The 23,884-nt window shown below is 46.9% G+C and overlaps 1 protein-coding gene across 2 annotated transcripts in view; it reads left to right on the top strand.

The window, feature by feature from the left end:
* The window catches only part of Arfgef2 (ADP ribosylation factor guanine nucleotide exchange factor 2), a 76,151-nt gene that overhangs the window by 9,404 nt on the left and 42,863 nt on the right, over positions 1 to 23,884 (top strand). The window contains exons 4-15 of one of the 2 annotated variants that reach the window (XM_015479351.2): positions 859 to 1,038; positions 1,793 to 2,018; positions 8,750 to 8,818; positions 10,640 to 10,788; positions 14,023 to 14,153; positions 15,969 to 16,203; positions 16,776 to 16,875; positions 18,020 to 18,159; positions 19,705 to 19,813; positions 20,377 to 20,560; positions 21,589 to 21,700; positions 22,135 to 22,340. In XM_015479351.2, the coding sequence (XP_015334837.1) occupies positions 1,000 to 1,038; positions 1,793 to 2,018; positions 8,750 to 8,818; positions 10,640 to 10,788; positions 14,023 to 14,153; positions 15,969 to 16,203; positions 16,776 to 16,875; positions 18,020 to 18,159; positions 19,705 to 19,813; positions 20,377 to 20,560; positions 21,589 to 21,700; positions 22,135 to 22,340 (1,700 nt within the window). In that variant the 5' untranslated portion in view covers positions 859 to 999. Of the gene's footprint in view, positions 1 to 858; positions 1,039 to 1,792; positions 2,019 to 8,749; positions 8,819 to 10,636; positions 10,789 to 14,022; positions 14,154 to 15,968; positions 16,204 to 16,775; positions 16,876 to 18,019; positions 18,160 to 19,704; positions 19,814 to 20,376; positions 20,561 to 21,588; positions 21,701 to 22,134; positions 22,341 to 23,884 lie in introns of both variants that reach the window. The other variant, XM_048810823.1, reaches the window with a different exon arrangement.

The following is a 23,884-nucleotide window of genomic DNA, read 5'->3' on the forward strand; positions in this document are numbered from 1 at the left end:
ACCACCATTTGACCCAGCTATTCCCCTTCTCGGACTATACCCAAAAGACCTTAAAAGAGCATACAACAGGGACACAGCAACATCCATGTTCATAGCAGCACAATTCACAATAGCTAGACTGTGGAACCAACCCAGATGCCCTTCAATAGATGAATGGATAAAAAAATGTGGCATTTATAAACAATGGAATATTATTCAGCACTAAAAAATGACAAAATCATGGCATTTGCAGGGAAATGGATGGCATTAGAGCAGATTATGCTAAGTGAAGCTAGCCAATCCCTAAAAAACAAATGCAGAATGTCTTCTTTGATATAAGGGGGGCGACTCAAAACAGAGCAGGGAGGAAGAGCATGAGAAGAAGATTACCATTAAATAGGGACGAGAGGTGCGTGGGAATGGGAGAGAGAAGGGGAATTGCACGGAAGATGGTAGGAGACCCTCATTATTATGCAAAATTGCATATAAGATGGTGTGAGGGGGAAGAAAAAAAAGAGAGAGAAATGTAATCTTTAGGTTTTCCAGTTGTTCAGTCAACTGGGTAGAAAGAGGTGATGGGAGGGGAGGGGGTGATAGGAAGGGTACTAGAATACAATAGACACTATTGGCCCTATGTATAAACGTGGCTGTATAACCAATGTGATCCTGCAATCTGTACATGTGGAAAAATAAGATTACGTACCCCAGTTAAATCAAATGTATGATATTTCAAGATCAATGTAATGTTTTGAGCAACTAATAAAAAAAATTAAAAAAGAAAAACCAAAGCCAACTGTTCTAGAAAAGTCTGGCTGGGGGTTGGGGAAGGCACAGGGAGGTGGGTATTCATGAAGTTGATGGTTGGGGTCTACATTTCAGGCTCTTTTGACCGCGGTGACTTCCCCACACATTGAAATCCATGAGGGCACCATCCTGCAGACAGTGAGGACATGTTACAACATCTATTTGGCCAGCAAAAATCTCATCAATCAAACCACTGCCAAGGCCACGCTCACCCAGATGCTGAATGTCATCTTCACCCGCATGGAAAACCAAGTGGTGAGTGGCACTGCCATCCGCTAGAGCAGGGCATTGTCATGTGTGAGCTCTTCATGTGAACCTCAGGGCCCTGAAGGTCACTAGCACTTGAAAGTTCATCCCTTCTTCCCACAAATTCTCTGTACTGCATTTTTGTTCTCATTTTAAAATCAGAGAGACTCTAGTGCGAGTCTTGAAGTTTGAATTCAGAATTTGCTTTGAGTTTGTCACATTCAGAGTTGGCTTTGAATTTATTTCCTTTAAAATTTTATCCTGGACTGGGGATGTGGCTCAAGCGGTAGCGCGCACGCCTGGCATGCGTGCGGCCCAGGTTCGATTCTCAGCACCACATACAAACAAAGATGTTGTGTCCGCCAAATACTAAAAAATAAATATTAAAATTCTCTCTCTCTCTCCCTCTCTCTCATTCTCTCACTCTCTCTTTAAAAAAAATAAATAAATAAATAAAAATAAAATTTTATCCTGGCCGGGTATGGTGGCATACACCTGTAATCCTTGGAAGGCTGAGGCAGGAGGATTGTGAGTTCAAAGTCAGCCTCAGCAACTTAGCGAGGTCCTGTCTATAAATAAAAATATAAAAAAGGGCTGGGGGTGTGGCTCAGTGGTTGAGTGCCTCTGGGATCAATCCCTGGTACCAAATAAGTAAATACATAATCCTGCTGGTTGGAAACTGTTTAAGCCATAGGCTAATATAATTGTTTCTTGCCAATATGCTCTGACCATACAGGTTGATTTCTTTTCTATTGTCTTCTAGTTGCAGGAAGCCAGAGAATTGGAAAAACCAATTCAGTCAAAACCCCAGTCCCCCGTGATTCAAGCTGCAGCAGTATCCCCAAAGTTCAGCCGTTTAAAGCAGAGCCAGGCACAAAGCAAACCAACAACTCCTGAGAAAACAGACCTGCCCAACGGCGAGCAGGCCAGAGGTGGGCCTGGCAGAGAGAACGGAGACGCACCCAGAGAAAGAGGCCCATCACTCTCAGGTATGGCTGAGCCACACGGCGAGAGGCATCATCCAGTGGCTGGGGACAAGTAAAGGAGGTTCTGCTAACGGAGAGGAAGCCCCTGCGGCAGCTCGTCTGTTTCTGGGCCTTCCCGTCTTTGCTCTCAGGAGCGCAGGCGTGAGGTTCCATGCTACTGCCCCTTGGAGCTGTGCGTCAGTCCTAAGTGGTTCCTGGAATGTGTCTGGCTGCATCTTTACGCCAGCCTCAGTACAGTGGGCTCAGCTTGGGGCACTGTTCCCACTGGGGCTCGTCAGGTGATCCGCCCTGAGGGGGGTGGGGGCTCACCTACCCTGCCTCACTTCCTTGCCCAGAGCCTGGTGGCTCTGAGCCACTCGGACCTGTGTGGAGCAGCAGGAGCCCTGGGAGGGTGGGTGGGCCCGTAGGCAGGCGACGAGAGTGGACGGCAGAGGCAGATTGCGTTTTTCCTTCCTCTGTTCACCAGATGCATCGCTTGTTTTTGTTGCTTTTTAAACACAAGATTATCCTGCACCTAGTTATAGTCTTAAAGTAAATGAAATAGTAAGCCTGAAATCTTGGATTTAGTTGTCCTGAGATTGCTTTTGAATGTTTGTGTCTTCATCCTGGGTTTATAGGAACCAGACCTAAAGGTCTTATTTTTTCTTAGTGTTTACCTAGTGCTTTGTCAAATAGTTCTTCACTCAGGCTGGTTGTTGTCCACAGTGTCTGACCTTCTCTGCGACTGACCTCTTTTCCTTCTTGGGTCACACGACTAGTAATGATGTCTGCTGGTAGGGTCTTCCCCTCTAGAGTGTGCATATTTTGGAGGGGGATACCAGGGATTGAACTCAGGGGCGCTCGACCACTGAGCCACATCCCCAGCCCTATTTTGTATTTTATTTAGAGACAGCGTCTCACTGAGTTGCTTAGGGGCTTGTTAATTTGCTGAGGCTGGCTTTGAACTTGCGATCCTCCTGCCTTCAGCCTCCTGAGCCTCTGAGATTACAGGTGTGCGCCACTGCTCCCGGCTAGTGTATATTTGAGCAGCTTTTGTTCCTTTCTGAAAGTTTTCTATTCCAGTACTTGGAATGCGCTGGAATAGAATATGTGTCTGCTGGCATGTTGTTCTGTATCAGAAGAGAAGTTGCTACAGGAGCTGTGTGTGCTGAGCACTCACTCTTGCTCCCATATATCCTAAGGGAGGTGCTGAGGAACCCCAGCCAGGTCACTGTTTTTGCCTTGATAACTGTCAGGGTGAGGACCAGGGTTTACTGTAACCCTTATCGAACTGTGGTTAATCTGCAAATATTAATGCTTAAATACACTGTGGTAAGCACAGCCGTGCAGATAGAAGAGCAGTTCTGTGCTGTGTGAAAGTGCTTCCTCTCTGGCTCATTTTACAGCAGCCAAAGTGATCTCAAAAGCATGAATTAGATCACAGCCCCCCCCACCCCACTCAGCGCCCATCATCCGCATCCCCTTCAGAGTGAGGCCCACGCCCGCCTGCCCCACCGTGTGCCAAGTTCCGTGTGATTGGCCCTCGCTTCTCTGTCCCCTTCTTACATCCTCTTTGCTGCCCAGTGCCTAGGTGCTTTTCTGGTTCCAGAAGGTTCTACACTTCTCCTGCCAGTACCTTTTGCTTAATGTCCCCTCCTCAGTCCCTCCCCTCTGTTCCTTCAGGCCTCTTGGTTCAGACTGCAGGAGGCTTCCTCATCACCCCTACGGCTCCCTGTCCTCTCTGTCGCCTCGTCCCTTACTGAAGTGCTGTGGTCACTTGTAGGATGCTGTGTTCAGCACTGCATCACCCACACCTGGGCAGGCCTGGCGCACACTCTGTACGTAGCTTTTAATAATGGCGAAAAAATGTGAATTCTAGAATTAAGTTTCAGGTTCTGAATAGGGCAACTTGAAGTTCTAGCAAAGATAATGATTTGTAGATTAATAGATGCTGTGGGTTTTTTATGTCAATCAGTTTTTATTGTGGTAAACATCTGTAACATAAAGCTTATTATTGAAACTACTGTAAGTGTAAGTTGATGGTTCTAAATTTGTCATTGCTGGACATTTGTTGGCATACTTGAGGGCTTTTCCCAGGGGCTCGAGAGTCAGACCACAAACCTGTGAAGAGTGGTCAGAACAGAGGTGCACAGTGTTTTTTAGAAGCGCTTCCAGTTCTCAGGATTTGGCTGTAAAGGAAGAACAAGTCCTTTGGAGACGAGTTGAGCAGCCCAAGAAGCCGAGGAGGAAGGACAGCCATGGCAGATGGTGGGGGTGTTGCCCCGGGGAGCTGGTGTCCAGGGGTCAACTCGAGTGCCTCTCTGATAGAGACAGTCACATACAGCCCTCCTGCAGCCAGTCCCCCCGGCCACTCACTGCCAGGCCCTGTGCTTGCGGACTTCCCAGGGCCTTCCCGGGGTCGTTTGCTTCCCCGGGTACCTTGCGTAGGTGGAGTGAAGACACCAATAGACCTGAGCAGTTTCCCCTTTAGCAGTTAATTTTTTATCCTACATTAATAAATCAGTAGTTGATTTGTCCATTTCAACTGCCCATCCAAGAAGTGGGTCAGATTGCTCTTTGTAAATTCACAAAATGAGATTTTTGAGTTCAAGACTCCTGCCTGCCTGTGTGAACTTGGGGGCCTGGCCATCTGGACTCCCCTAGGGTAGCCATGCCATTACCTCCTCACCACCCTCCTGGTTCCACAGCTGTTCTTGTCCGTCCTTTAGAAAGCAGCTTTCTTGGGATGGAATCCACACGCCATCGACTCACCCTTGACAGTGTGCGACTCAGTGCTGCTGGCTCGAGCCTCAGGCGGGCAGCAGTGGCCACAGTCAGTCTCAGGACGTTTTCATCACTCCCCGAAGAAACCCTGTGTCCCTCAGCACTTCCTCTTCCACTTGTCACTCCCAGAATTGGACAGTAGCGCCATACAGACAGTGTGCAGACTTGCCTGTGTGTTTCTGAATTTCTTAGCTCACCTTTTCTTATTACATCTCATTCTTTAGAGGAAAAACAACCCACTCTTAAGTACTAGAAACAGAGAAGACTTATCTTCCCTCAGCTAATACAGAGGCCCTGATCAGGCAGCCTCTGTGGGATCATGACTCTTGTTAGTAACTGTGTGACCCTTGGGCCTCAGTTTTCCCATCTTAAAATGGGGATACAGCTAATATTTACAAGTTTGTGAGATTAAATAAGGGCAGGGCCTGGCACTTAGGACTATGTAAGTCTTTTATTCTTTTTTTCTTCTCTTTCCTTGAGAAGAAGTCTCCCTTTGTTGCCTAGGCTAGTCTCAAATTCCTGGACTCAAGTGATCCTCCTGCCTCCGCTTCCCAAGTGGTGGGAATACAGTCATATGCCACCATGTCCAGTTTATGATTATCTTTTAAATAAATTTCATCTTAGCCAGGTGCTGTGAAGTACACCTATAATCCCAGAGGCTTGGGAGGCTGAGGCAGGAGGATTACAATTTCAAAGCCAGCCTCAGCAACTAAATGGCGCTTATGCAACTTAGTGAGACCCTGGGGATGTGGCTCAGTGATTAAGTGCCCCTAGATTCAATTCCTAATACCAAAATAAATAAATACATAAATTCATTTCAGCTTAAAAAATGAGTTGGTTTAAAGAAAAATAGTAAATATTTCAGATGGTAACCAGGTGAGAAGGTGGTGGAGATGATGCGGTAGGATAAAATGAGCCTGGCTCCTTTGCGTGCTCATACGAGATCTTTTGCTGTAGGAATTTTACGTTTTGTTGGCCAAAAGAGGAAGAAGTCTCAGGCTGACGCTCGACAAAAGTAGCCAAGTGCACCCCACATCTTTGCACTGGTGCCGACAGTCGCCTCACAGGAGTCGGCCGCGTTGGCGTCCCCTCACTGGGTGTCCCCTCACTGTAATGGACCTGCACCGGCGGTCAGCGGCCCCGGGGGCCTCTCAGTCAGCGGCTGTTCTCCTGTCACAGAACCATACTGCTGTGTGGTGGAGGTGGCAGAGGACAGCTTCGCTGCCAGCGTGTTTCCTTCATTATTCTTTCATTTACTAAGTGCTTGGACATTGGACACGGCCGAGTCCCAGTTTCTAGGAAGCAGGCATGTCACACTTGATGTCCCAATATGTTCACAGCTGCCCGTTGAGTCTCCATCTTTCTTCCCCTCCCCATCTTCTCCTGGCACTGTGGCCCGTGATAAAACTGACCTTTCCCTCAGCTTGGCTGTCGGCACCGCGGATACGGTCTGTTTGGAGACAGTGATGTGCTCCACATGCTTGGGGCAGGGCCAGGCCACAGGCCCTCAGCTTGTTGACCGAGGTGGGAGTGCCACCCCGGCCCGCCCGCCTGCTCCCTGCCTAGCTGAACAGAGCAGGGAGCAGCGGGAAGGCCTCCTCTCAGATGCCTTCGGGTTTTGTCCTGTTCTTAGCATGTGACCTCTGTCTTTATGGTTCAGCATGTTGCCATTTCTTTCTGTCAGGGAGAAGGAAGAGGGAAGGACTAGAGGATTCCTTCAGCCGAATCGTCCCCTTTCCTAAAGAGAGGCCTGCTTGGAAGCCAGGATTGTTCCCAAGAACAATCCTCCTCAGTGGCCAGGACTTGGTCATATGACCATCCTTTCCTGAAAGGAAGGCTGGGAAATACAGTCACATTTCTTTCCAAAATAAGATGAGGACCTGTTGGTTAGGAAGGGTGGGCTTAGGTAACTGGAGTGCCGGCCGCGGGGGGTGCCCCTGCTGGCTAGAGAGGGAATGGCACCCAGGGTGTCTCCCACCCGAACCTGTTCAAGGTGACCGTCCTGTTTTGCTTGGACACAGTGTGTGAAACACATGGTGCCTAATCAGCAGTGGCAAGGTGGTGACTTCCCCAGGGAACCAGCAGAACCAGTGTTTTTTAAATGTACTCTCTGCACCTTTCAAGTATTTGAATTGATTTGGTTGTCAAACACTGTCATTGCATGCTTAAAACTTAAACACAGTGGACTTCTTAGCATCCAGAAGGGCCCCTCCCGAGGTCTGCAAGCCAGGTGTGCCCACCAGCCACCACTTAATGGCCCCGGCTCACTTGCTAGCACCTCTCATAAAAGGAATCGATGTTTTGATGCTGCATGGAAGCAAGGTGCCATGTAGAAGCTGCTTTGAGAAGGAGAATACAGATTAAAAAACAGCCTTTATTAAATCATAGTATCAGAGGATGTTGGAACTGGAAAGGAACTTAGTCATGTGTTTACCAATCATGGTGTAGGGTGAGATGGTTTTAGGTGGTTCACAGGTGAGCAGTTTTTAATAGTTACATGTTTATTTAAACCTGCATTTGGAAAACGTGATTAGTACATCAAACTGTTACTTTGTGGATTTTTTTTGCATAAGGTGCGTTAATTTAAAGAGCGCTGTTATATGAACCTCAGTGGTGCTTGATGCCGGGCGCAGTGGCACATGCTTGTAATCTGAGCAGCTCAGGAGGCTGAGGCAGGAGGATCGCAAATTCAAAGCCAGCCTCAGCAAAAGCTAAGCAACTCTGTTGCTGTCTCTAAATAAAATACAAAATAGGTCTGGGGATGTGGCTCAGTGGTCAAATGCCTCTAAGTTCAATCCTCTGTACCCTCACATCCAAAAAAAATCTTAAGTGGTGTGAGTGAATGTGGCAAGAACACGGGGTGGCATGAGAGGGACTGAAGTTCAGGGAACTCTAGTCCAATCTTAGTGTGGCTGCGGCTGTGGCCAGGGGTGGGGGGGTGGTTCCCCGGTTTCTTTTCAGTTCTTAGTGCCCCCTAAGAAAGGCGTGTGACATCGGCACCCCCGCAGTGCGCTCGGCCACTGAGGTGGCCGGGGAGTGCTCTGTTGAAGAGAAGACCCTGGCACCGCCCTCCGGGGCCTGGTGGACCAGCACAACTCTCTGAAATGGTAGCTGGACTGAAAATCCTCCTCCAGGCCGATTGTAAAAGGTTGTTTTGTCTGTTTAAGGTGGTGGCCTTTCCCGTCAGTGGGATATTTTGTAAATCAATAATATTCACTTTTTTCTTTTTTGTGGTGCTGGGGTTTCAGCCAAGAGCCTCGTACATGGCAGGCCAGCGCTGTACCCTGAGCCACATCCCTGCCCCAGTTACGTGGACTTCTAAAAGTCTAGACAAAGTGGTTTGCTTCATAAACTGTTTCCCAAGACTAATTTTCAAAAAAAAGCTCTTGACCACATTATATTACATTGTGTGCATGTATGAATATTTAACAAGAGACCCCACTCGTTATGTACAACTACAATGGACCAATTAAAAAATATGGGGGTGAAAAGAGGTGCCAAACTTCTTCCACTTAAATAGTTAACATTGTACAGAATGATTTTTTTACAATTTAGCAAATCCTCAACTCTTGTCTTGAAAATCTCATGCTACATTCTGGGCTTACGTACGTGGACGGCCCAGCAGCAGAAGGTGTGTGACTTACCAAGACTGTCGGGAGCCGAGGTGAAGGCTCTGTTTGGGGGTGGTAGGGAGGCCTTGGGCCCACAGCTGGGACTAAGGAAGGAAGAGCGTACGGGCAGGGGTCTCAGCATTCCGGGAAGCGAAACTTGGAAGCAGAGCAGATGCTGCTGAGGATTTTGGAACTGGAGGGGATGTGTGCCTCGCCATGGTGGGATCAGGCCCTCGGCAGAACTCACTAGCGCCCTTTGCCTGGTGACTTTAGAGGAACATTGCTGTAATCTCCTTTCTCCCTTCCTTTCTTTTCTCTGGAAACACCCTCGCCTGTGCTTGTGTGTTTGGGCGTGTGTAGGGACTGACGATGGAGCCCAGGAGGTGGTAAAGGACATCTTAGAAGATGTAGTTACCTCTGCTGTGAAAGGTAAGAACCAAGGAGCACCCGCCCTTCCTAGCACCTAATTCCTCCTGGAGGTCTGCGGGCCAGTGCTTCAGGGTGGTGGTTGCTCTTCCCTGTCCAGAAAACTCACGGAGCTCTGGGAACGCCAGCCGCCTGCCGCCCGCCCACCTCTCACATGGGGTTCTCGAGTGGCTTGGTCTCCGTGGAGTAGCTTGGTTCTGCTCACACTTGCACGGGGTTCAGAGAACGCCATCTGATCGTGCTAGAGTCCCTGCTCCCCTGGACACACAGAGCAGCACTCCCTGTGCCTACTAAGCCAGGTGCCCAGGCTCTTCTGGCTGGGGGTTGTGAGCCCACAATCCCTGTCCTTTGCTGCTAAATTTTCTCAGATAGCATCGATGTGTCCAGGGGACAGCCCACATGTCAGTGGGTACCGAGTGGGCCATGTTGTTAGGTTCCCTTCAGCATTCTCTGTCTCGGGTCTGGTTTCAGTGGTGTTACCTGTGCATAATTCAGAATGACAGGTTTTTGTCTTTTTTTTTGCCTCAGATCTCAGGTTTATTGGTATGTGTTGACTTGATTGCAATGACAATAAACCACTAGTTGGGTAAGAAATAAAAACATTTTAGTGGGTTGCAATCAGCATTTTTTTAAGTGAAAGGAAAAAAAAATAGAGTAGCGATGGTGTGAGTACACCCCGGGTAGTGATGCTGCGTGTTATTTCATGTACTGTGTTTTGGTTATTTATGTGCATATATCTGCATTGGGACTCAGTTTTAAAAATTAGTTTAAAAAATTATTTATTTAGCAGTGCTAGGGATGCAACCCAGGGCCCCATGCATGCTAAGCAAGTGCTGTACCCCAGAGCAACACCCCATGCTTTGGTCATGATTTGGAATCCACTTGTATAAGCCCTATCCTTTTATTAAGTTAGGGTGCCACAAAGCTATTTATAGATTCCATATTCATTTAACTCCTTGTGGAAATATCTTTAAAATAGCACAGTTTTATTTCATACCCTTAGGTTTGTTTCTGGGTCTGCACAGGAAGTCATCATGTAATCAGGATTTGTTCTCATTCATTGCTATATTCCCCAACCCATGCCACAGCCCGTCACCCAATAGGCACATGATAAATATTTGTTGAATGAATATATGCTTGGAAAACAGTTACTGAAGACTTGCTCATTAAGTTCTTTAGTGTTTCTCATATGTATAAAAAGCCAAATGATTCATTCCTCTTAGTTTCATTGTTCTGCTATTCACCAGATATACTTTCCTTGAGTAAATGATGAAATCTTTTTAATTCTTTCTGATTTCATATGGCTGCCAGGAAGTTTAGGCCTGTGTTTTTCTCTGTAAGGCTTTCTTCTCTGATTCCTGTATTAATAGTCTTTTAAAAAAAAATCTTTGCTTTTGGGGCTGGGGTTGTGGCTCAGTGGTGGAGCACTTGTCTGGCATGTGTGAGGCACTGGGTTTGATTCTCAGCACCACATAAAAATCAATAAAGGTCCACCAATGACTTATGAAATATTTTTTAAAAAATCTTTGCTTTTTATGTTTAGCTCTTTCTAGTCTTTTTCAGAAGTGGGCAGGGTGGGCACAATTTCAGAGGCTCCACCGGTGGGTTGTGATACTGAACCAGTGCATCATGCGTTGCTGTGGCCCTGGCGGTGAGGCTGTGGAGGACAGACTGGCACACCTCCCAGGCCCAATGCCCTGCCATCAGAGCTAGCAGGAGAGGCACAGGACAAACGCAGCATCTGAGGGAGTGTGTATCTGGTGCAAGCAGCCTTTTGGGGTATCTGCTGATTGGCAATGACTTTTGCACTTGTCTTTTAAGAAGCAGCAGAAAAGCATGGTCTGACAGACCCCGACAGGGTCCTGGGTGAACTGGAGTGCCAGGAATGTGCCATCCCCCCTGCAGTTGATGAAAACTCACAGACCAATGGCATAGCAGATGACAGACAGTCCTTGTCGTCAGCGGATAACCTGGTACGTCGGCTGTCAACCTGTTCAGAGGTTTCCGTTTTGTCCGTTTGTTTGTTCATTAGTTATTTAAAAGGGCTACTGTTGCCCCTGAGCTCAAGCCATCTTCCTGCCTCCGTCTGCTGCGGACTGGGACTGTAGGTACACGCTCCCCTGCCCAGTTTGCATGTCCATTTTCAGTCTTTTTTTTGTGTGTGTGAAAGAAGCAAGAAGCTGGGCGCCTTGGTGCACCCTGTGATCCAAGTGACCCTGGAGGCTGAGGCAGGAGGCTTGCAAGTTCAAAGCCAGCCTCAGCAACCTAGTGAGACTTTGTCTCAAAACAGAACAAGGAAAGGCTGGGGATGTAGCTCAATGGTAGAGCACCCCTGGTTTAATCAATCCCCAGTACCCCTGCCATGCATGCACGCACGTGCGCACACACACACACACACACAAAATAAGCAAGCTCTACTCAGTTATTAGTCTGATACTCTTCTTATTTGCAGGTTCAGTTCTTGGGATATGTTAATGTTTGTTGTTTATGACATTGTTCTTAAACTTTTTTACTCACACTTTTAAGACCTTAAATTTCCTGCCATTTTTCTTTCTTTTTTTTTTTTAAAATATTTATTTTTAAGTTTTAGGTGGACATAATATCTTTTTTTTTTTTAATTTTCGTTTTTAATCTTTATTTTATTTATTTATTTTTTGTATGTGGTGCTGAGGATCGAACCCAGTGCCTCACGCATGCGAGGCAAGTGCTCAACCACTGAGCTACAGCCCGGGCCCACAATGTCTTTATTTTACATTTATGTGGTGCCAAGGATCGAACCCAGTGCCTCGTGCATGCTAGGCAAGCACTCTACCACTGAGTCACAACCCCAGCCCTCCTGCCATTTTTCTTCTTTCTCAAAATAATACACATTTGTTGTAGGGAAAAAAAAAAGAAAATACAGAGAAGAATATAGTTCCCTCTGTTTTTTCCTCTCTGTGTTAGAAGGACTGGGAAAGTCAGTATCCTTCTAGACTTTTCTCCCTCTTGCATTTTATTTTCCTGCTTAAAGAGAATGATATAGTATACATGCTTTTTTTAAAACATTTTTTATTTTTTAGTTACAGGTGAACACAATACCTTTATTTCATTTTTATGTGGTGCTGAGCATCGAGCCCAGTGCCTCACACGTGCTAGGCAAGCACTGTACCTCTGAGCCACAGCCCAGCCCTGTGCTATTTTTTGATCTGCTTTTGTTTCCTTTTTTGATGCTGGAATCAAACCCAGCGCCTCCTTCTTGCTAGGCTTGTCCTCGACCACAAAATGCTACCTGGTAACTTGCTAAAAACTTAAAGTATGTTTTGAAGGTCCTTTCAGGCCCACAGATGTGTCTACCACATTACCATTACTTTTATTTTTTTATTTTTTTATTTTTTAAAAACTCTCTCTTTATTTATTTTAGTTTTTTTCGGCAGACACAACATCTTTGTTTGTATGTGGTGCTGAGGATCGAACCTGGGCCGCACGCATGCCAGGCGGACGTGCTACCGCTTGAGCCACATCCCCAGCCCCTTACCATTACTTTTAAATAGCTTCATTTTCCCTTTAAAAATCGTGTATGTAAACATCCAGAACAGGAAGTGATATGCTATGAGCTTTTCTGTTCTTTGCACCATTGTTTCTCAATTGTTTTCGTAATTGCACCCTTCCTGCCCCTAGGAACCTTCTTAGATATTTCTCCTAATCATTATCCCCCACTATGAAATTTTGATGCAGTCAGTAAGTTGGATGCTTGTGTTTACTGTACATTTTCACCCTCCCCCCAGGACCAATCTTTCCCCTTGGAGTGTATCATTTCCCATGAATGCCCTCAAGGACACACATAAATCCCACACAGGACCTCGTGTCTGATACACTAGCTTGACTTGCTTTGTTCTCTCAGCCCTCCATCATGGACGTCTTTCTGTATCAGTACACAGAGGTCTACCTGAGTTTTTTCCAAAAGGCCAAGAAGCAGTGGATCTCATTAAATTTTTTAATGGCCATGTAAAGTCTATATGGATAGTAGGTTGTTAGAGTATTTAAGTTTCACCATAGAGCAGTTCATAATAAACATCCTTATAGGTAAATCTTGTGCATATCCATATGTCTTTTTTAAGGATAAATTGCTATAGCATATGTCTGGGTTAAGAACAGGAAACTTTGGGACTGGAGGTATAGTTCAGTGGTAGAGCACTTGTCTGCCATGTGCAAGGCCCTGTGTATGATCTCTAGCACCACAAAAATGAATGAATGAGTGAGTAAAATAAAGAATAAATGAGGGGCTAGGGTTGTGGCTCAGCGGTAGAGCGCTCGCCTACCACATGCGAGGCACTGGGTTCCATCCTCAGCATCACTTACAAATGAATAAATAAAATAAAGTGTTGTGTCCAACTACAACTAAATAAAATAAAAAGAATAAATGAAAGAAAATTAGAAACCTCTTTGTGTGTATGTGGTATTGAGGATGAAACCCAGGGCTTCACGCATGCTCGGCAAATGCTCTACCACTGACCACATCCCCAGCTCAAGAGATAGGAACTAAGGCTTTTGATACTTACCACCAAATTAGTCTTCTGGGAAGATACTACTCAAATCCCTACTTATCCATACCCATTTTCTCATTCTTTTATTAAAACCGAGCTATAACATTTGTGCACATCTTTACTGATTTGATAGGAGAAAAATCCTGCCTTGATATTGGTAGTAAAGTTGTTTAAGTTCATTTGTCATTTGCATTTCTTGGTAAATTTGCATATTTGTGTTTTGATTTGTTTTGGTTTTGAATGCTTTGCATTTGAGAGGAGTGTTTGCATATTTCCTTAAAGAAATTTGAAGAGCTTTTATATGTGAAGGATACTAATCCTTATTATATGTCTACTTTTAATTTGTAAATGTAGCTTACTCTTTTTGATAGTTTGTTAAAATGCCATATGATTTTTCTTTTTATCTTGCAGCACTATTAGAAAACTTTTCTCACCCAAGCTAATATAATTGACTGTATTTTAGATTTTTTGATAAACTTTTGATCACTTCTTTTTAACCATCCATGTCAACTTTTCGAAGGATAAGAAACAAGGTTTAGAGCTGCTCCGATGACTCCCCCAGCACCTATTTGGCCATATTTTAACCTCCCCTAACACCCCTTCACCTCCCTTTTGAATAATATAGGAGTTTAAATTTTTATGCGGCAGTTTCATTCTCCCTTTCTTTTCTTGATTCCACCCTAGGAGGCAGATGTGCAAGGGCACCACGTGGCCGCCAGGTTCTCTCACATCCTGCAGAAGGACGCCTTCTTGGTGTTTCGCTCCCTGTGCAAGCTGTCCATGAAGCCCCTTGGGGAAGGCCCCCCGGACCCCAAGTAAGTGCACAGCAGTAGTCCGTGTCGGTGCCTGGGGTCCAGGAGCGCAGGCTCTGTGCCTGTCCTTCCTGGCTTCCCACAAGTCCGTGGCTCCGCAGCTCTTCAGGCCCTGCCGCCCTGCCCTCCTTTCCTGTTGAATCGTCTGTCTCCACTAACCAAGATTTTGCCTAGTTTTTCTTTTCTTGGTTTTTATCTTTAAAACAATCAGTATATTGGGGCTGAGGTTGTGGCTCAGAAGTAGAGTGCTCGCTTGGCATGTATGGGCACTGGGTTCGATCCTCAGCACCACATGAAAATAAAGGTATTGTGTCCACCTACAACTGAAAAATAAATATTAAAAAAACCCAATCAGTATATAGAAGATATACCTTCTTTTTAACTTACTAATAGATTGGCGGGGAGCGGGTACTGGAAATTGAACCTAGGAGTGCTTTGCCACTGAGCTAAGTCCCCGGTCCCTTTTTTTTTTTTTTGGAGACAGGGTCTCACCAAGGTGCTAAGGCTGGTTTTGAACAGACTCTTCCTGCCTCAGCCTCCTGAATTGCCGTTATTACAGATCACAGGAGTGTACCACACCTGGCCTAATTTAATCTTCTGATGGGGATGTGGAGGAACAGAGTGCTTGTAGAATATGTGCCCTGCCCTGTTTGGAAACTTGGGTTTCATGGATAAAGATTTAAGCACCAGATTCAACCCAGGGAAGCCAAATGCTTCTCTGTAGTGAATACACAAACCTCAGGGCGTGCCTGCTGTGGGGTGAAGGGTACAGAGGCTGGCCAGAGAGAGCTCCTCCATAGGAGTGTCGGACTAGGTTCAATTCCCAGGACCCCCGCTCTAATCTATTAGCAAGTAAAAAAGAAGGTACATCTTTTATATACCAACTATTTTTAAGTTATAAACCAAGAATCAGCCTGCAGGATTGATTAAGTGAAATGAGATGGGTGTTGCCCTGAGCACAGGCCCTTGCGCTTTATAGTCACTGTTATTACTGCCGTTATTAGTACTGCTCATTAATAATCCTCAGTTCTTTTATTATGAATGCTGCTGGCTGGGTGCTGTGGCACATGCCTGTAATCCCAGCAGCTGGGGAGGCTGAGACAGGAGGATTGCAAATTCAAAGCCAGCCTTTGAAAACAAAAGAAAGAATGCTTCTGGGGGCTGGGGCTCAGTGGTAGAGTGCTGGCCTAGCATGTGTCAGGCACTGGGTTCGATCCCCAGCACATAAAAATAAATAAATAAAGTTATTGGGTCCATTGTAACTTAACAACAACAACAAAAAAAATTAAAATAGAATGCTGCTGGTATGGTGACAAATGTTAGGAACATTTCTTACCATAACATTCTTACCATATTCTTCCATTTCTTACCATCCCTGATCTCAGGGGAGGAGTGGAAGGAGGCTTGTGAGGCTGGTGGAGAGAACAGCATCCTCCTGGGTGAAGAAAGTGGAGGGTGGGCGAGGTCTCTACCTCTCACAGATGATGCGAGGTACTGACTACGGCTCCTCAGCTGCAGAGCTGGCTCTCCAGACACACTGGTCACTCACTTTGCTCCTGTTCCTCTGCCTGTTCTCTGTTAGGAGACAAAAGAATAGGAATTGGCCACTTTTGTTCCCAAAGGGCCTGCAGGTGCCAGGAGCCCCCACCTCTGACCTCTGCCTTCTGCCCTCTGCCCTCCCTCTCAGGTGCAGTGGCTAACTTAACCCTCGGCCTCACAAGGTCCTGCGCACGGTGGATGAGCAGGCAGGGCCTCCCAGGAGACACCTGGAACAGTTCCTCTTCTAGAGCTGTCATTGTTTTCCGCTCTCTTTGCCAGATCCCACGAGCTGCGGTCCAAGGTGGTTTCCCTGCAGCTGCTCTTGTCCGTGTTGCAGAATGCCGGTCCCGTCTTCAGGACACACGAGATGTTCATCAATGCAATCAAGCAGTATCTCTGTGTGGCCTTGTCCAAAAACGGCGTCTCTTCAGTGCCTGATGTCTTTGAGCTCTCTCTCGCCATTTTTCTTACTCTTCTTTCAAACTTTAAAATGCACTTGAAAATGCAGATAGAGGTACGGACTCCAAATTCATTTTTTCATACTTGATGACATTTGTGCCAGATGAGAAACCCACCAGCACTAAAGTTATACAGTCTATTTGCTGGCACTTGGGAGAGGAATTTTTGAATCAGTGAGAGAATATCTTTCACTCATAACAGTTCTGCCCCCAACTCTTGTGCACCATCCATTTTGATCAGAGGTTTAAGGTGTGTGGCTTGTGTGCTGGGCTCAGTCCCTCCATCTGTTTGTTCTGTGGATCATTTGAAATAATTTGAATTAGTTGCCAAATTGAGAAATCATATTTTACACAAAAATCCACATTTCTGGTTTCTCTCAAAAAATCAGGAACACAGATGGTCCTGGGTTTGCATGTGGCAGTTCTGGGCGGGAGCCTAGCATTGGCCGCTTCCCGACGGGGCCTGGCCCTGTGAGCTGCCCCCTGGTCAGGCCAGGATTCCCAGGCTCTTGAGCAGGAAGTGTGTGCCTCTTGTCTCTGTGCAGGCCACCTTCCGTACAGGATCAGGGTGTTTGACTCCTAACCCAAACTGTTAATTAGCATCCTCCTTTGTCTCCATGTTGTTTAGGTTTTTTTCAAAGAGATTTTCCTGAACATTCTAGAAACGTCCACAAGTTCTTTTGAGCACAGGTGGATGGTCATTCAGACCCTGACAAGGATCTGTGCAGGTACGCTCCCCCGAGGCGTCTTCCTTCAGAGCACTCAGAGCCACTTCCAAGGCCAGACCAAGACCGTGACCCGCTCTGCAGAGCTTTAAGAGGTGCTGGGAGGGTCGTTCCCTGAACGGCCACTTTGGCCTAATGGGAGCCCACTTCCGCCTCTTTTAAAGAATGACTGGCTCAGTCCATTTTCTTTTTCTTTTTTCTTTTTTTTTTTTTTAATGAGGTAACTTTTTTTTATGGCTATATTTTATTCATTTATTTTTATGTGGTGTGGAGGATTGAACCCAGGCCCTCACACGGGCTAGGCACGTGCTCTACCACTGAGCCCCAGCCCCAGCTCAGCCATTTTCCCAGGACTTTCTGGTATTGACACTACAAGTCCTGTGTCCCAGAAACCTCCTAATCCCAGCACACTGGGACACCTGGCCATCGTACCTGCAAGTTGTTGTGTGGCCAACCGTGACTGGGTGTGAGGTAAATTTGGAATGCCTTACGCCACGCAGTTAGGTATGGGACTTCAAACTAAGCATCGCACTTATCGGCCATCTAACCTAACTGTGCTCCATAGTGACTCCAGGAGCATGGGTAAGGCAGTTATAGGTAGGGCAGTTATTAGCCCCTTCCTTTTTTGTTTCTGCCCTGCTGGGGGTCGAATCCAAGGCCTCCGTGTTCTAGGCAGGTACTGAACCGCTTCCTGAGGCCCATTAGCCCTGCTTTTTTTATGGGAGACTGAACCCGGGGGCATTTTACCACTGAGCCACATCTCCTGCCCTTTTTATTTTTTATTTTGAGACAGGACTTGCTAAATTGCTTAGGGCCTTGTTAAATGATTGAAGCAGGCCTCCTTCCTCAGCCTCCCGAGTCGCTGGGATTACAGGCGTGTGCCATCATGCCTGGTGTAGCTCCTTTTCTGAAGAGGAAATTCAACCTTGGATTGCTGGGACCAACTGCTGAGGTTTTGGTTAGTGTAGAGGCAGGCCTGAAACCACCCCATCCTAGTACTTCTGCTGTGTCTTTACTGAATAAGGCTTAGCCACCTGATCAGTTCTCGGAAAATTTTTTGGCAAAGAAGTCTTGTTTAAACAATAAGAAAGTGTAACTGCTATTTGTCTTTGATCAGAATTCTGATACTCGTATGTTATTTTCCAAGATGCCCAGTGTGTTGTGGATATTTATGTCAACTATGACTGTGACCTAAATGCTGCTAACATTTTTGAGCGTCTAGTAAATGATTTATCCAAAATTGCTCAGGGAAGAAGTGGCCATGAGTTGGGAATGACACCTCTGCAGGTAAGATATATTCTCTCATTTCACGAAACATTTACTTAGCACCACCACACACCAGGCACTGGCGGGGAGTGAGGGGACGAGGAGATGGGGGGACGTGGCGTGAACAGCACGGAGCTCACATGAGCACGCACACAGCTCCTGCTGTCGTGGGGTTACTGGGAGGAAGACAGTCAGCCAGAGGGGACAAGCACTGCAGAGAGCAATAAGCAGGACCATCGAGAAGAAGCACTGGACATGGGGGGTTGGGATAAGTGAAGGGGTCATCAAGTGGTGTCCCTGAGAAGGTGACATTGACCTGAGACCCCCAATCACCTTCCAGCAGTAGTGTGGAGAGCAGGACCCCAGCCTATGTATGGGAGAGGAGACTGCCTGTTGGTAGGAAGTTGCCATATTATTGGCGTGCCATCAAGGAAAGAGGGGTTCTTAGAGCCCCTGATCAGTGGGTTCACAGGGTCTTTGCACCCTGGAATGGGGCACAGGATTCTGGCTTTTTTCTTGAATAAGGTCATCATTTTTATCAGACTGACAGATCTGTGCTGCCTCTAATGTGGTTATGAATCTAAAATGTGCCTTTTTTTAAAAAAAGATAATCTATAACCTGTGATTTTTTATTTAAAAAATACTACTTATTTTTAAAAATCAGTGTTTTCGGGGGGTGGGGCTGGGGTTGCGGCTCAGTGGTAGAGCGCTCACCTAGCATGTGCGAGGCCCTGGGTTCGATCCTTAGCACCACATATAAATAAATGAATTAAATAAAGATGTTATGTCCATCTAAGAAATAAATATTTTTTTAAAAAATCGGTGTTTTCATTTACCTGTAGTGTGAACCTTAAAGTAGAACACATCTGCAAGTTTTTAGGGGATAAATTCTGTTCAAAATAACTCCCTTGCTGCATAATTCCAGGTTTTTTTCTCTCTTTTCAGGGTTATGGTTTAAGACCCTGTTATTTAAAGTTTTCAGGTTTTTCTTTTAATTCCACAAGCAATGAATGAGAATTTTCTTATTTTTTTTCAAATATGTTTTAGTTGTAGATGGACACAATACCTCAATTTATTTATTTTTATATGTTGCTAAGGGTTGAATCCTGTGCCTCACATGTGTTAGGTGAGCGCTCTACCACTGAGCCCCAGCCCCAGCCCTGGGAACTTTCTTTTCTTTTTTAAAGATTTTTTTCTTTTAGTTGTTGATAGACCTTTATTATTTATTTATATGCGGTGCTGAGAATCAAACCCAGTGCCTCATACGTGCCAAGCAAGTGCATTACTGCTGAGCCACAGCCACAGCCACTCCCACCCCCCAGAACTCTCTCTTAAACTTTGTTGGCCTTAGGACAGCGTGCAGCTGGTGTTGTACTGGGATGTTCGCAATGAACACCGGAGGAGAGGCCAGGTGCTTATGTGACTTAACACGTATTGTACCCTGTTGTCTTTCCCTGGGTTTCATCCTTCACAGTACTGATACCACTGATTCTCTGATGTGTGAGCCCCTGGACGCCTGTTCTTGGCTTACCTGCACCTCTGTGCTGTGTCACTTTTGTTCTGTAGGAGCTGAGTCTGAGGAAGAAAGGTCTGGAGTGCCTTGTGTCCATTCTCAAGTGCATGGTGGAGTGGAGCAAGGACCTCTACGTGAATCCCAACCACCAGGCCAGCCTCGGTGAGAGCCCCCGCCTGCCTCCTCCCGCAGGGTCGGGTAGGTGGTCCTGGAACCGGGCACACACTCTGCAGCTCACACCCGTGGTGTTTTAAAGGTTCTGCTGTCTCATGGGCCTGGAGTGTTGGAGGAGCAGTGTGACGCTTTTGTTCCTCTTTGCTGGTAGCTCCCCTTCCCTCAGTGATTCCAGGGTCCCTTTTTGACATGCCAGGTTCTCCTGTGAGTGTGTCTGCCTCTGTGACTTTCTATTCTATTCTGTTGACTTGTTCGTTCTCGCATGGACGCCACGCTTTCTAAATTGTCCGAGCTATGCCAGTCTGGATGCATGGGGGAGTGGGGCCTGTTCTGCTCTCTATTCACTGTTCACATCCTCTTATTTTTTTGTGTGAAGTTTTGAATTTGTTCTTCAGGTTCCATGAAAAACGTTTCTGGTGGTCTAAGGTCCGTGCTGTGATCCTAGAGCAGAGATTGTTCGACGTGGGATGGGGGACCCTGCCCAGTACTTGTGGGGCCATGGCTATACCCCACCTGCTCACCTGGTGTCCTCTGTTTCTACGTCACTGCAGGTCAGGAGAGGCTCACAGATCAGGAAATGGGGGATGGCAAAGGCCTGGACATGGCAAGAAGGAGTAGTGTGACGTCCATGGAGTCCACGGTGTCCTCTGGGACCCAGACAACTGTTCAGGATGACCCGGAGCAGTTCGAGGTCATCAAGCAACAGAAGGAAATCATCGAACATGGCATCGAGCTGTGAGTGTGGCTGCCGCTCTGGCAACCCCCTTTAGTCTTGTCACCACCACCTGAATCACACCAGGCTTCCTGGTGACCTCACTCCCACTAATTCCCTGAGCCACACCATGGGCTCTTGGTCCTCAGACACCTCCATCTGTTTTGCCACTGAGCCCTCCTTGGAATGCTGGGCTCTTTGACCCCTCAGATGAGGCAGAGTTCCCCCTCAGAGAGGCCTCGGGACCACACCTTCTAAACAAGCCCTGAGGCCATCTCCGCCTGCGCCCCCTTTGTGTCTTTCAGACTCGACACTTTGCACTGACACAAACCTCACTCTTTAGTGCAAGGCCAGGTATAAAGTTAGTTTAAATTAGCAAGCTTTGCCTTCCTTTAATAGGAAACATAAAGTAACAGTACCTAGATTATATATTTCTTAAGGAAAGGAAAATCAAAAATAAAAGAAGAACAAAGAAAAGGAAATCCCAAAGTGGACAGTCTGTGTTATTGCGGTGAATCTCAGGGAGGGATCCAGCCTCCTTCTGTCTGTCTGCTTTACCACCCAAGGCACATGATTGTCATCTTCAGGGTTGCCTTATGGATAAGGATGACTGCTGGAGCACTAGCCTTCACACATACATTCCAGAGAGGAAGAAGGGAGGAAGGGCCAAAGGCGCAGCCTTGGTCAGCTTCGTTTAAAGAGACTTCCCAGAAGTACTGACACCATTTCTGCTTCTATCTCGCTGGCTTGAACTTCCATGTTCCATGTCTAGGGAGCCAGGGAGATGCAGGTTTTCTTCCACTGAACAGCTAGAGTCCTGTTACTGGTGAAGAAGGGGAGAGTGGCGGTGGGGTGACAGCCATCAGACTCTGTTGTCGCTCAGTCAGAAACGAAGTTGGAGTTTGGAAAAGCTACTGGGACGCACAGGACCTTGCTAACTTATATATGATGGCTTGTTCATGGTGATGTGTGTAATTACCCCAGGTACCAGCTCTGTCTGTGCTCTGGGTTTTGAAATAAGCCTCCTGTGTCCCATCTCTTCTTGAAACAGCTTCAACAAGAAACCCAAGAGGGGCATCCAGTTTCTCCAGGAGCAGGGCATGCTGGGAACGATGGTGGACGACATCGCCCAGTTCCTGCATCAGGAGGAGCGCCTGGATTCTGTGAGTCTGGGGCTCTGAGCTTGCAGGAGTTTCTGCTTTGTGCTTCTGCGCCCTCCTAGCCGGAACCTCGGGATGAGCTGACACTGCCTGCGGCCCGCTGGGCCCACTTTCCACCAGTGTCGCACATGTTCCTCGTCACAGCCATGAGAGGAAACGAGCCGCCCAGCAGGCGGTTGCTTATTTGGTGGAACTGTCAGAAATGTCCCTTAGCTGGCCCCATCTGCCCCTGCCCCTCTCGTGAGGCAGCCCAGTGAGGGCTCCCTGCACTGTTGAGTCTCTTGCCCGTCCTCCTCGTCCTCCCTCCACGGCAGCAGCCCTGGTCTGGAAGCAGGAGGCAGTTCAGCCTGTTGTGGACATTCAGGCCCTGATCCTGGGGGCAGTGTCCTCTGCTGTGGGTTCTTATTTGAAGTGAGCGTGTGTTCCGCGTGTTTCAGACCCAGGTAGGTGATTTTCTGGGAGACAGCACGAGGTTCAACAAGGAGGTGATGTATGCCTACGTGGACCAGCTGGACTTCTGTGAGAAGGAGTTCGTCTCTGCCCTGCGGACGTTCCTGGAAGGTTTCCGCCTCCCTGGGGAAGCCCAGAAGATTGACCGGCTGATGGAGAAGTTTGCTGCTAGATACATAGAGTGCAACCAGGGGTGAGCCCGCCTTCCAGCCTGGCGCCTCAGCTTTTTGCCTCAGGACACTAGTCTTGATCTGCTTGGGGTGTGGGTTTACTTTCTAAAACAGTGCCAAGCAACTAAGGTTTCTGTTCACTGCAGACCTGGCTTTGTGCTCAGGGATTGTCTCACAGCAGCCTTGTAGTGTCCCCATTCTGTTGACAAGGAGATTGGGGAACAGGGGGGTTAAGTAACTCACCTGAGATGACACAGCTAAAGCCCAGGCTATTAACTGCTTCACTGTTTTTTTGTTTTGTTTTGTTTGGGTACCAGGGATTGGTACCAGGGGCATTGTACCACTGAGCCACACCTTTATATTTTTATTTTGAGACAGGGTCTCACTAAATTGTTAAGGTTGGCCTCGAACTTGTGGTCATCCTGCCTCCTGAACTGGCCACCCTAGTTTAAAAAGTATAATTTTGTGAGTTGAGAGGAGGTAATTGGGTGCCTCTTTTCTAATCAAGAATAGCTCCCTGATTTAATGTATGGACTAGATCTGAAGGTTTTGGTTTTGTTTGGTTGCTTACTGATCAACAAGCTATAGAAATGGCTGAGTAACTTCAACCCCCACAAGTATGTGATTGCATCTTGAGTTCTTTTTGATGGGTGGCTGTCTTGCATGCCCTGCACCTGGTCAGTGGCAAGCCTGGGTGGCCTCCCTGTTTTATAGATGAGCTACTTGTCAAAAACTAACCAGCTAGTAAGCAGCTGGGCTGAGCCTGGGTGTGTCCTAACTCAGAGGTGCGTGCTCTTCCCACCACTCCTGGAGTGGATGTCTGAACACACTGGATTACGTGAGGATGATGAGGAATTATTCAGTGGGAACATTCTGATAATAATTTTGCCTCTCAATTCCATTTTCATATTAATTGGTCCCCTCCTCTGAGTGTGTGGCCAGCTGTCCTCAGGAGATGACCTGAGCAGCAAAAGTGGCATCTGGTTCACTTTACTGTGAAGGCATAATTAGATGTCACACCCTGTATGGACCTGGAAGCCTTGCTCTGTTATCCCTGCTCCAGGTATGTGCCCCAGTTGTGTCTCATTGTGTATCCTTGACACCCCTCCTTTTCCTATTGGGGCAGTTAGGACAGACCAGTTTTGCTGGCCACATGTTATATGAGGCTACACATCAACTTCTTTGTGTCTTTCTCTTATTGTGTAAGGCAAAAAAAGCATGGCCCAGGGTGTTCTGCAAGGTTTTTTTTTCTTTTTAATTTGCGCCAGGCATGGTGGCCCTGTAATCCCAGTGGCTGAGGAGGCTGAGGCAGGAAGATTGAGAGTTCACAGCCAGCCTCAGCAACTTAGCAAGGCCCTAAGCAACTTAGTGAGACCCTGTCTCAGAACAAAAAATGAAAAGGGCTGGGAGGGGCTGGGGTCATAGCTCAGTGGTAGAACGCTTGCCTAGCACATGTGAGGCACTGGGTTTGATCTTCTCAACACCACATAAAAATAAATAAATACAATACAAGTATTGTGTGCATCTACAACTAAAATTTAAAAAGCAGGGGGCTGGAAACGTTCTC

The sequence above is a fragment of the Marmota marmota genome, unplaced genomic scaffold (genome assembly GCF_001458135.2).
Source record: "Marmota marmota marmota unplaced genomic scaffold, marMar, whole genome shotgun sequence".
Classification (NCBI taxonomy): Eukaryota; Metazoa; Chordata; class Mammalia; order Rodentia; family Sciuridae; genus Marmota; species Marmota marmota.